Source organism: Crotalus tigris, unplaced genomic scaffold (assembly GCF_016545835.1).
Source record: "Crotalus tigris isolate CLP2741 ecotype Arizona unplaced genomic scaffold, ASM1654583v1 scf7180000024340.7048381, whole genome shotgun sequence".
NCBI lineage: Eukaryota > Metazoa > Chordata > Lepidosauria > Squamata > Viperidae > Crotalus > Crotalus tigris.
Window position 1 is genome coordinate 3,685,256 of NW_024100510.1, and position 13,559 is coordinate 3,698,814.

At 41.7% G+C, this 13,559-nt stretch overlaps 1 protein-coding gene across 2 annotated transcripts in view; it reads right to left on the reverse strand.

The window, feature by feature from the left end:
* KPNA3 (karyopherin subunit alpha 3) overlaps positions 1 to 11,545 on the reverse strand; it is a 51,247-nt gene extending 39,702 nt beyond the window's left edge. Inside the window, exon 1 of one of the 2 annotated variants that reach the window (XM_039326178.1) lies at positions 11,315 to 11,545. In XM_039326178.1, coding sequence (XP_039182112.1) covers positions 11,315 to 11,530 — 216 coding nt within the window. In that variant the 5' untranslated portion in view covers positions 11,531 to 11,545. The remainder of the gene's footprint in view (positions 1 to 11,314) is intronic. The other variant, XM_039326177.1, reaches the window with a different exon arrangement.
* Between the last annotated feature and the right edge of the window lie 2,014 nt (positions 11,546 to 13,559).

The following is a 13,559-nucleotide window of genomic DNA, read 5'->3' on the forward strand; positions in this document are numbered from 1 at the left end:
GTTATCCATGAGGACCAGTACATGACCTTTCGCTACCGAGTTGCGAAAGTGTCGAAGGGCCAGGTGTATGGCCCTGAGCTCCAACCAGTTTATATTGTGTCGAAGGTTGGACCGGGATCAACGGCCTTGGGCCCACTGTGATTGTAGGTGCTCACCCCAACCGAATAGACTGGCGTCGGTTGTCAGAGTTATTCGGTCCAGTTCCTTGAATGAGGACCCTCTGAGTATGGCCGACAAGAGCCACCACCTGAGGGAGCGAAACACTCTGAGTGGAATTCGCACTTTCTGAATTGACGAACTGAGGTTCTATCTCTGGAAAGGAAGCAGAAACCACTGAAGTGTCCTGGAATGGAGCCTGGCCCAAGGAACAATGGCAATGGCTGATATCAATTTCCCCAGTAATTGAGAGAGACTTGCTATTGTTGCCATGCCGCTCCCGCATATTTGTAGGACCAACTAACGTATGCTGTCCCGACGTTCTTGGGATAGAAAGACACGGCAGTCGACCGTGTCTATGATGGCCCCTAGGTGTAATAGCCTTGTTGTAGGGGACAAGTGACTTTTTGAAAAATTCACTGAAAACCCGTAGTTTTGGAGAAGCTTGATCACCCTTTCTAGATCCGTCAGAGCGGCTTGTCCTGATGATGACTGAATCAGAATGTCGTCCAGGTAACACTGGACCCTGACAGGCACCATCCGGAGGTGAGCTGCCAGCACAGCAAGGACCTTGGTAAAAACCCTTGGGGCCGAGGATGGACCGAAAGGTAACGCCCTGTATTGGTAGTGTCTGCCCCTGTAAGCAAACCGTAGAAACTGGCAGTGGCTGAGAGAGATGGGGATATGAAGATAAGCTTCCGTGAGGTCTACGGACATCAGGAAGTCTCCTCTTCTTATACTCCTGAGAACTGACTGGAGCGTTTGCATCTTGAATTTTCTGTAAACAAGATGCCGGTTCAGTCTTTTTAGATCTAGGATTGCTTTCCATCCTCCCGAGGCTTTGGGAATGACGAAGAGGATGGAGTAGAATCCCCGACCTCTCTGATCCAACGGTACCGGTTCTATGGCCCTTATGTTTACGAGATGCTGAATGGCCTGTTGCATCAACCTTTTTTTTGTGAGATTCCTTGATTGGGGACAAGAGAGGAAGCGATTCGGAGGGTAGGTGAGGAATTCTAGGGAGAGCCCGTGATGAACCGTGTTCAACACCCATGCTTCTGTGGTGGTGACCTCCCACTGGCTGGCAAAGAGAGAAAGTCTGCCGCCTATGGAAGGGACCGCTGGAGAGTCATCTGGAACAATGGAAGGGCCGACCGCTCCCACAAAAGGGCCGTTTGCCCTGAAATTGTTGTCTGGGCTTAGAGCCCGTTCTGTCTGATTGTCTGTCCTGTCTAATAGGAAAGGAGTGGGGCGGATAGGAATAAGTGGACCTAGTCCCTCAACGAAAGAACTGCCTCCATGAGTATGTGTTGGATCTTTTGTCCGGATGTTTAATAAGGTGATTGAGGACCTTACGCTTATCCTTATTGTCTGTAAGGTAAGGACCTAAAGCTTCCCCAAACAGCTTCCCCCCCCCCAGTAAGGGGCTGCTGACAGGCGCCATTTGGACCTGGCCTCTGCATGCCAGTGTTTCAGCCAAAGCATACGATGTCCAGTAACGTTGGAAGCCATGGCCCTGGCTGAAAATCTGGCCGCCTGCAGTGTTGCATCGGAAGCATATTTCGTTGCTGCCACCAACTTGCTCAAATCCTGGTGGGTTTGGATATCTTCCACCGGAATTCTGGCCTGGAGCTGTCTCAGCCAGCGGAGAGCAGACCTATTGAAGAAAGAGGCCGATGTAGCTGCCCTAATAGCCCAAGCTGTGGCTTGGTATGTCTTGCGAAAGGTGAGCTCCTTTTTACGGTCTTCTGCCTTTAGGGCATCAGACACCTCCCCAGGAGTGGCAGTGAGAGATACCAGGGGTCCCAAGGCTTCATCCACCTTGGGGACCTCTAGGGCATCTGCCAAGTCCTGGGCCACATTATAAAGTCTTTTATCACTGCCACTCGGGATGGGAAGGGTACCCAGGGATTCCCACTGTTTCCTGATCGCATTCAGAAACATAGAAGGACATGGTATGCGGTGTTGTGTGGTTACCGGTTCAATGAAATTCGGATCCGCCTCCGAGTCCGGAGCCGCAGTCGAAGTTGATGTAGAAGGCTCGGGACCAAGATGGGCCATGGAAGTGGCCTTTCGGAGCAAGGGAACAAAATGAGACGGATTAAAGAGACCCGTAAAGGATGGCATTTCAGGAGGGTCATCCTCCTGATCCGACATCGGAATCCCCATGTCCGCATCATACTCATGAAAGGATGAACCCTCAGAGTAAGAAGATTGTGAAGGTGAAGTAGGTGCACCATATGCCTCTGTCATTGGCTGGTGAATCAGTAGGGGAGAAACCGAGAGGTACCTGAGATCTAGCCTGAAAGGCGCGCTCTATCACCTGAGCAATCAACTCATTTAGACGGTCCTCCGTGGGCAGAGGGACCAGCTCTGGTAGTCTGAGTCCAGCCACTGTGGGGGTAAAAGTGGCTTCTGGGGCGGACTGCAGAGCCCGCTGAGCCACAGGCTGCAAGATGTGTTCTCGATGAGATGAATCACCCGGTAGAGACTGTGTCTCCTGTGGACCAGATTCCCAGAGGGGAAGTGGAGGGTCCCAGTGGTAAATCAAATGAAGGAACTTCAGCCTGAGTGGCTTTAGTCCTGGTCTGTTCTTGGGCTTTAGAGAATACCCTCTCTAATGCCCGGTGTCTCCTACTGGCCTGTTTTTCCTCCTTTTTAGATGTTTTTCCTGCAGATCTAGCTTTGGCTTTAGCCTTGGCCGAAATCTTACCTGCCGCCTCTTGGTTAGAAGATTTCTGTCGTTTAGAGGCTGATAAGAGAGGTGAAAGTCCCTTCTTGGAAGAGCCAGATTCTTCCATCCTCGTGGATTATCACAGAAGCACGATTGGGTACTCCTGGTATCCAGAGGCAGCTGTTTGTCTACTCTGGATAAGCAGAGGAGCAAGATAGAGTACCCCTGGAATCTAGAGACAGCTGTTATTGTCTACTTGGATAATCACAGATGCACGATAGGGTACACCTGGTATCCAAGGACAGTTAATTTGTGGATAGCACAGGTGCATGATAGGGTACACCTGGTATCCAAGGACTGCTGATTTATGGTTAACACAGGTGCACGATAAGGTACACCTGGTAACCAATGACTATTAATTTGTAGATAACACAGGTGCATGATGAGGTACACCTGGTATCCAGAAACTACCAATTAATGGATAACATAGGTGCATGATAGGGTACACCTGGAATCCAGAAACTGTTATTTTGTGGATAAACCCAGATGCATGAAAAGGTACACCTGGAATTCAATGCTGCTATACAGGGAGAGTCCAGGACCTACTGTGTGTGTAAATAATATTGAGTGTATATGAGGAGACACCAGTTCAAATTCTGCTAGAAGGAGAATGTTATTAACTGAATAACTGTTTTGAAAAAGATTCAGTGCAGGCTCCAATAAAAAAAACCAGATAATCATGAAAAGAACTGTTAGTTCTCAAAATGGCAGATTCAAGATGGCGGCCGATGTGAAAATGAAACTCACTGAGACTGTTCAACAACAGAGAATGGTGTTCAGATCCACAAAATGGCGGACGCAATTCTTAATAATTATTTGGCCACCACTATACATCTCTGAGCCTCCCTATAGGATCCAGAGAACTCCTCCAACGAGAAAAACACTAAAGAACTTCAATGGAGCAGTCAAAGCTTCCAAAAAGCAAATGGAGCTCGCCTGCATCTGCCGCCCTGCTTAGCCACCTAACTGAACCGCCAGCCAGCTGATTCGACGAAAAAAACCCCTTCTGAGTAGCGTGTGCTCAGCTGGCAACAAGGGCCGCAATAGGGAAGCGATGATCCCTCAGCCTCCCAGAACAGCAAGGACAGACCGTAAATAACGAAAAAAGGCAAAAAAACCCAGCTGTTTTAAACTGCTGATAAGCCTGCCTGCTGATTAGCACTTCCACCCCCCCTCTTGAATCGTAACTCTTGGAACTGCGTTCCAGACCCCAATCAGGGAAAGAAACTAAAAGAAAATAGAAAGGACAACTATAGTTGTTCCTGGAGAAATTATTAAATGGAACTGAACTTAATAGGAATCCAACAGAGAAGGTTAGGGAGGATAGAAGAAAACGAAAACGAAAGACAACGAAACGCAGAAAGAGAAGCTGATCCCAGCCTCACTTTAAGGTTAAGAGGGGAAGGAGGGGGGTTGAAATAAACAGCAATCTGACCCCAGTGCTGAGCCCGGCACTGATCAGAAAACTATTTAAAGTCAAGGAAAGATGGAAAATCCACCAATGCAGACTATACCTGCTTAAGAGCCAAACTTGCACGTCTGTTCATGGGCAAGATCAAGTCAAGACTGGGACCTTCTAGCCCAGGAGAGGTGTGGCATCTTTGGCTGACTTGATCTGATTGGGCAGGAACACAGTCTAAACCCATTGGTGGATTCTCCATTTCCAGTGCTGGAGAATTAAATAAGATCTATATGATATCATGATCCAGACTGACAAGATGTAATTCTTCAAACAACACATAATTAATCTATAAAATTCACTGTCACAAAAGCCAATATTAGGCACTAGCTCAGCATGTTGCAATGTAAATGTGCTCTTCTATAGAATATGGTATTCCAATTTCATTTATTCCCCTCCACCCTCAAAAAAGTCAGCACTCTGTGATAACTGGACACTCTCTGCTTTTCTTGAGTTATCCAGTGGATCTGGTGTTATTTTCCTCTTTGCATTTAAACAAAATAAAGACTGCTACTCACAGCAATGAGTGGTTATATTACTTTAGTATAGCTAACCAGATGTTTACTTTGATCTTGAATTAGTCACAAATGGTGTAAAATTAATTTTATCAAAAAGTGTACAGTTCTTGTGAAATGTTACAATATTTATTGTATTATCACTTGTGTACATGTTTTACAACAAAGTCTTGGAGTCCTCTTTGATTCAATTAGTCAAGTTCTGTGTATTCAGTCTAGTGCTTATACTAAGTCCAGTTTTGGTCATGATACAAAAAAGATGTTGAGACTCTGGAAAGAGTGCAGAGAAGAAGAACAAAGATGATTCGGGGGCCAGATGCTAAGGGGGCTGGATGCTAAACCGTATGATGAACTGGGAATTGGGAATGTGTAGTCTAATGAAGTGAAGGAATGCAGGTGACACGATAGCAGTCTTCCAATATTTTAGGGACTATCACAGAGAGGAGAGGGGTCAAACTATTCTTCAGAGCATCTGAGAACAAGACAAGATGTAACGGATGAAAGCTTAACAAACAGAGATCCAACCCAGAATTTTGGAGAAATTTCCTATCAGTGAGAACAATTAATCAGTGGAACAGCTTGCCACCAGAAGGTGGTGCTCCATCACTGGAAGTTTTTAAGAAGAGATTGGCAAACCATTTGTCCAGAATGGTATAGGTCAAGGGTAGGCAACCTTGGCTCTTTTATGACTCGTGGACTTCACCTCCCAGAATTCCTGAGCCAGCCATGGGAGAGGTTTCTAAGCTGAGCCATGCTGGCTCAGGAATTCTGGGAGTTGAAGTCCACGAGTCATAAAAAAGCCAAGGTTGCCTACCCCTGGTAGGTTCTTATGCTCTGTTGTTCTGTATTTTATTGGGACTGAATGCACTCAATTTGAATGCATCCAGTCACAGTAGAATACAGAATTACATAATATTTTTGGCGGGGAGGGTACAGATGCAAACTTCAGGGATGCTGCACAACCTGCTGATCTTTCTCTCTTGTGAATAGGAAGGTTGCATCAATTTGGTGATATACAAAACAATTTTTGTTACTTCCATTATAAAACTGAGGTTAAGTTTCAAGAGCTGAAAAACCAAATGTCAGGATCAAAAATATTGGGATCTAAATCGTTGCATTAACGTGTCTTACTTCATGAGGATATTGTTATTATTTTTGAACATCCAAGAGTGTAATCAGTCTGTATATAATTAATGGAACATAACCCTTCTGCATGCAAGTAAGTTCTGATCTGATGCTGCAGGAAGTCTAAAGAAGAAATTCAAGTACCCTGAAGTAAGATGGATTTGCTACTAAAACTACTTCAGACCCATCTCATGATTAACAATATTAGCAATAGAGGTGCATTAATAAACTATACTGGGAAATTATTATGTACTATTCTCTCAGCCTAATTTGCAATGTGGAAATAAATGGGCCAGCCTTCTCGAAACTGGTACCCTCAAGATGTTTTATGATTTCAGCTCCAAAATATTATGCTGGTTGAGATTCAGCCTAACCCACCTATTAGACATATGGAAGGGAGGCTACTGGAAGATGTTGCAAACTGTAACTTCAGCTTACTATAACAGAAGCTTAATACAAATTAAGCTATACACATAAGTATAAATATACACTTGCACGCCTATACATGCACATATACAGCATATTCACAAAAATGCAGCAATATTGCAGAACTTAAGCTGCAGTTCATAACTATCATAATCCATTTATTTTTCAAGTGATAGGATCTTCCAACTTGCAATATGGTAATAATGAATTATATTTGCTTCAGATTCTGAAGCATGCCATTTTCAAATTTATTTATCACAGCCCTGGGGCCAGAAATAGACAAGATATTAAATAAAAGAAGTATTCCATCATATTTGTATATGTGTATAAGAGAAACCGAATAAGTAAAATGGAGTCTAAAAATAAAAATTAAGAACATTGTTGATAAAATAGAGCCAAATAACATACTATTATCAGAAGTCCAAAGTAATGAAAACACATCTGCAAAACTTCAGGAGTTTGCTAAGTTTGTTAAAACTTGTATATAAGGTAGATGTAGCCAATAAACTATATTAAATGATAACACTCAAAGAAATGTATTGTAATTAAAATATGCTGATAAGGATGACAAGTTTAACTGGACACATTCCTAGACAATAAATCAGTCATTTTAACTATGGAAGTTAAACGAAAGGTCCAGGGGCCAAGCACAAAGGACAAATGGGAGAAGACCAATATTTTCATATTTTTCTTATTAGATTTTTTAATTTTTTTTGCCTTTATTACTTTTATAAGTAACTCAAGGCAGCAAACAAACAAACTACTCCTTCCTCCTAGTTTCCCCAACAGCAACCTTGTGAGTTTGGTTGGGCCAAGAAAGAGTGACTGGCTCAAAGTCACCCAGTTGGCTTTCATGCCTAAGGTGAGACTCAGTTTCCTGGTCTCTTATGTATCAATGACTATTTTATTGAGATTTTCAAAGATTCCTTCTGAATAGGCATGCTGCAGTGTAAACTTTACTGTGATGAGGGAAACCAAAGTTTGGGCAGGATTGATCAAAATCAGTTCTGATTATTTACAATAATGAAATACTGACCTAACTAAGATTGGTTATCTCTTTAACTGCACTAAAAAGGTGACTACTTTTTCACAATGGTACATCACATTTGGATAACCTTCTTTATGAAACAAATGAAATGAGGACTACACATTTGATGTTTTTTTATTCATTTTTTTCATTTCATTCCCTTTACATACATTATTAGGACTCACATTTACACAGATGTACTGACCCAGTTTCTGCAGGCTGTACAGATCTAAGTAGGGAAGAATAGACTGGCTCAATTCTGACAAGACTGTAGCTATGGCTGCTTGATCTCCCTGAGGTGGGGATATTTTTATCATTGGTCTTGGGTGGGATTGTACTTTCCAATTAAAGATTGCAACTTTGAGATCTTCCTGGACAAGTGGCTCCTGCTTGAAAATATACCAACTGTGCCCTATTCTCAACTGAGTGGCCCTTCAGATAGTTGCTCATGCCCTCATCTCCTTCACAATTGAACTATCACAATGGTCTCCATATCACACTGCCCTTGAAGATCTGGAAGCTACAGCTGCTACAAATTACAGTGGTGTGAACAGTATATTACAGACACTTCATATTATGCATTGCTAAGTGCACTAGATGAGCTGCATGGATTGCCAGTAGGCTTCCAGGTGCAATTCAAGGTGAAAGTCATCATCTATAAGGCCCTTCAGGTGCACTTCAGGCCCCTTTTATCAAATATTGCCAGCTATTGGGACCGAGGAAGTATGTCTCCTGTCATTGCCTCTGCCTTCTAGAACAGTATTCCCCACCCCCCAAAATACAAATAGTATCCACTTCCCTTGATATGTTTGTGGTCTCCAGTCATAATCTGTATGGTTTATTATTTTGGTTTTATTCTGCCCGTTTATTTGTACTTAATCATTTGTATTGTTTCTAGATTTATAAGCCACCCAGAGTCTAATGGAATGAGTGACAGTAACAAATATAATTATTTAAATTAAATAAAATGCTTATATGATGAACATCACTGACAACTACCAGTATGTCTTTTAAATCACTCTGCACAGACTGCAATAAGAAATTAATTTCTATATTTTCTATGCTTCCTGTCATTTTTCCCCCTCCAAGACAATATTTGATTTGTTTCAGGCTTTCTTGTTACCCTTTTCTTTAACATCATTACCTAATACTGGTTTGGAGTTTAAAGAGATCTATTTTTTAAACAATTACCATGGATTGCCTATTACAATCTCATCAGTGATATATTATTCAAATCTTGGGAGAGGGGAAATCTCAATGGTTTAAAAGAATCAGATTTTTACATTTTAAGCCCACGAAGTATTGAATCAATCAAAACAAGAGTGATACAATAAGAAAAAAGCATTTACCAAATGCCTAAGTAGTATGAAACACTATCAATGAAGATATACGATTTACTGCTATCACTAGAGCACTAGGAACATTACTGATACACCTTTCCTTTTTTATGCCAATATTCTTCAGGCTGCTACTATTTTAGAGATAAACACTTCTAGCTGCTCCTTTTATCTTGACTGTTAGCTGTCAAGCTTTTTGAATGAAATGGGGACAAATATTTTAAGCAAATAACATTAAATGGAATAGCACCATCTAGTTGTCCTAGTGAAATTTGACTTGGGAAAGAAAGATAGAACTATTGACTGGTCGGGCTGCAGCTCTCACCTGAAATATAAAGTCTTTATAGTCTTGAAATATGATCTTCTACTTCAAGATTATAGTTATAAAGGCTTTATAGATGGGGATTTAATGTCACTATTTAATCATGCATGTGGTAAAATCTATGGATCTAAAAATATTTTAACATTTGCAGTGTGAACAATATAAGCATATAAACATGCCACATTTCAGTAGAGTATCTGCAAATACAATAAGAAAATACAATACATGCAATATTATACTCAAACTAACCATGGAACGGAGATAGATGCTGACGTGGGGCGTATGCTTAGGACTCAGCCCGATCAGCTGGGGCCTATGACGCGCTCCAGGAGCCGGAAACAGGCATTAAACAACTGTATATAAGACTCCCCCCGTAGTTTGCCTTTTAACCCTGACGATGTCAAGTGTATTTGACGAAAGCTCGGTGGATTAAATTTCTATTTTTATAGATATTCTCTTGGTGATCGTTATTATTTGGACAATATATATATATATATATGCAACACATATCAGTATGAAGCAGAAGTTTGCTTCTTTTTTAATGAGAAAATGCAATAATTTCTTTAAAGGTTTGATTAGTTAGCCACCACAACTCTTAACTAAAAAAATTAAAACTTTACATATGGTTGATTATCCGAGCCCAAGGAAAAATACTGATCAACCAATATTACATCTGAAGTTACCAAATAATGAAAGGAAAGGGGTATTCTGAACTCTGAAACATGTCATTACTTATTTTGATACTAAAATCATTAACTATTATAGGAACCCATAATTTCTAAATCAGGGAGATTCAGAATGGATAAGTATGGGAAATATTAATATCTACTAACAGGAGACCTTACAAATAATTATCTCTGAAGGATTGGGCAAATGATCTCCAAGGCAGCTAGTTTGTAAGATGAAGTATAAAATCAAAAATACATACTACACTTGTGTAAAAAAAAAACTTGAATTCTATTTGTTATAAAGCCTAACAAATCAGCTATAATTAAAAATATAGTCTATCTCTTACATTTATTATTAGATTTATATCCTACCTGTACCTGCACAACTCAAGATAGTGTACATAATGCTCCTGTCATGGTTTGTTTAATCCTAATTTTTAAAATTAACTGGCTACTATAATATATTAAGTCATAACCTATGGTTATTTGTGCATAAACTAAGTCAAAACCAAACAACTCAGCCCAAGACTATATTACCATATTCCATATTCCTCAAGCTATTCTTATCACTTCCTATCTTTAAATCTGAATACAGTTGCAGAAAATTGAACTCATGGAGAACAACTTGAATTTTATTCTTCCTTCTTACATGTGTAGTTGTGAGACACTGCTCCAGGTAAAAATACAAAAGGTTACTTTTGTTAAGGAGCAAGTGATATCACCAATATAAAATGGTGTACTGTAACTCATACCTCAAATTAAGCCTTTGTTTAGGGGGTAAAATTAAGTTTTGTTCAGAAAATAAGCAATGACTCAAACCAATCCAGTGGACTATATATGTATCCAAAGCTGCAATACACTGGAGCAATAAAAAATCAAACTTGATAGGAATTACACCGAGATTTATAGTAGGTGCATCAGAAGTAATTACGAAAGCAAAAAGAGACATTGTAAATCTCTTCCCAAAGCCTTATTAATAAGGAAGCTAAAGAAGTGACAGAAATAGGCTGTCAGAGCTCTCCCAAGTATCTCATTCGGAATCCACCCAGTACACTATTCTGGGGGGATGATAAAGGACAAAGAAGATCGGCCAAGCCCCACATTTCAGCGTCCTTGGTGAAGAATCAGAATAAAGATTACGACCTGCTTCCCCACTACCAGAAGGTGAGCAAGACTGATAGGACTAATCACCCTCTCGCCATGCCAGCATTATTATTGTATCTCATGGACAAACAATTCAAAGCAAGCCCGATCAGCTCAGACTCCCTTCAAGTCTGGGGAAGGAGCCGAATCACAAAGGGAACCTGATAAACCCGCTGCCCGCCCACTTGAGGGATGGATTCCCCCATGCCGGCCCGGTCGAGGTGGGAAGAGGGAACCAGGCCAGGCCCAGCAGCAGATGGCGGAGGCGGTACGTATGTCGGTGCGTCTGCCTACATGGTCCCACCACCGGTCGCAGAGCCACCCGCCTCCCGCGGGCTGAGAAAGTAAAACCCGGTCACTCCCCCACGAGACGGAAAGGGACTGTCCCAGGCTGGCACAGACCTCCACGTCGCGGCCCTTATTCTTGAAGCTCTTGAAGCGGTGGTTCTCCAGGCCGGCGGCGGCGTTGTCAGCCATGACGACGGCGGCGGCGGCGGCAGCGGCTCTGGGCTGAAGCAGCGACGACAGCGCGCGCGCGCGAAAGGGGCGGGGGGGCGCGGAACGAGCAGACAGACGCTCAGTGACGAAACAAACGGGAAACGGCGGAGGACGGCGCATGCGCCCAGCCGGCTGGACTGTTGCAAGAGCAGGGAGAAATTCCGAAGCTCCAGTGGATCGGGGGATGAGGCTGCTTGGGTAGGGTTGGAGGTATTTCCACTCGCTTTTCTGAGCGGAAATGACAGCTGTCCATGTGCGGCGCAGAAATCGAGGGTTGGGGGCAGCCTGAATAAGCGGGAAAGTAGAAGCTGAAGGAGAAGTAGTTGCTCAGTTTTCCCCGAACCTGGCTGAAGTCCGCTAAGTTACTGAAGTTCACACTGAGGATCCCAGGGAAGAGCTTAGCTAGCAGCCATCGTAAAAGGACGGGCGGTGGGCTTTTTGGATCAGCAGAAAGGATGCATTTGCCCAGAGTGCGAAGCAGTTATGTGGCCTTGGTGAATTTACGTCTTATAAGTCAAGGGCAATCATTTGTGGCGAGGAAGGAATCCAACTAATTTTGTCTTATTGAAGAAACTGTGGTTAAACAAATATATTTGATGTTTCTTGTTAAACTTGCCATATAAAGCAACAGTTAAACGCTCACTGCAAATAATACTGTGCTCACCTACAAAATTTGTAAGACTTGATTTTTTTTCCATGAATATTCAGTAGAGCTTCCTGTTGGAAATTGAATTAGTCTTTGCCCCACATATTGGGGTACCTGGCAATATTAGGAAGCCTATTAAAGAATCCCATGGGTCAACAGCTGTGTGATCATTTCAAAACCTGCCTTGAGGATCACAAGATGGATAAATTCATCCTTCATGCTCTGGCATGAGGCTGCCCAGTAAGACAACCATCTCTGAGATACAACTGATGGACTTATTATGGTTCTGATGTTTGCAATAAAACAGAAATTTGCTCTGACCTTACCATGGTAAGGCCATTTTTTACTGCAACTTAGATTTTAATACTTTGTACAAATGGAGGATGAGTTAGGACAATCCATCCTTGGAAACTGGTAGATCCTGAGGGATTTCTGAAACTCTAGAAGTTTTCCAATTGTTGGTCCTAGCTGGTATATGAAATGCAGAAATTCCAATGGATAGTTAATATAATCACACTTAAGTATTTTCTTCTAACAAAGGCAGCAGTTGGCTTTATGAGTTAGTGGAGAATAAACAGATAAAAGAGACAGTTGGAATACAAGGTAAAAAAAAAACAAATCTCCAAGTTTGATCAGAAGCAAATCTGTTGATTTAATGGCAGTGATATTAGTATCCTCAAAGTGTGATTTTTCTTTCTTCTTTGCATGATTTAATATCAACACTTTCAAAGTCCTACTAAGAGATATTTGTCACTGAATAAAATTGCTATCTTAAAATGCTGCAGTTCAAACAGTTTAACATATATTTTAATTTATATAACTGCCATCTCATAACTGTGAGTATGGGTGACTAACAGCAGTTAAAAACACAAAAAGTAATAATCAGCTGCCAAGATAAAAGAGCAATCAACCTAATCACTTTGTGGGCTCTGTTTCCAACCCCCAAATCCAGAAACACAGCCATATCTTCAAGGTATTGCCAAAGACCCTTACAAACTAGCAGTCAGGGCTAATCTAATCTCTGTGGAGATGATGTCCCCAAAGGTAGGCAGCATAACCAAAACCATTCTCTCATAACCAAAACCATTCTCTTCCTGGGCCCCTTAAGAGGACATTCTTGATGGGACCAGTTCATTCTGCCAAATTAGGTGGAGCGAGTAGAGATACCTGGGGAGAGGTGGTCCATCAAAATCTGTAATTTTTTTCATATTTTCAACTACTGTACACACAAAAAAGGCTCCCTCATCTGTATAGCTACCACTCACACAACCATAGGATGGCAGTAAGAGATATAGAAAGCTACACCAAAGATGTGTAAGGTTCTTTGAAGGAAAATTACAGACATTTTAATGATTGCTGTTTTTTAGGCTAATAACACTAATCAAAGATTGGCTCTGTCTATGAACTGATTTTTTTTTAAAGTTTTCAGTTACTTGAAGGCCATGCTCACACAACCAATCTCTAAAAGACTCTTTTGGACTGTGAAAATCATAACACCTATCA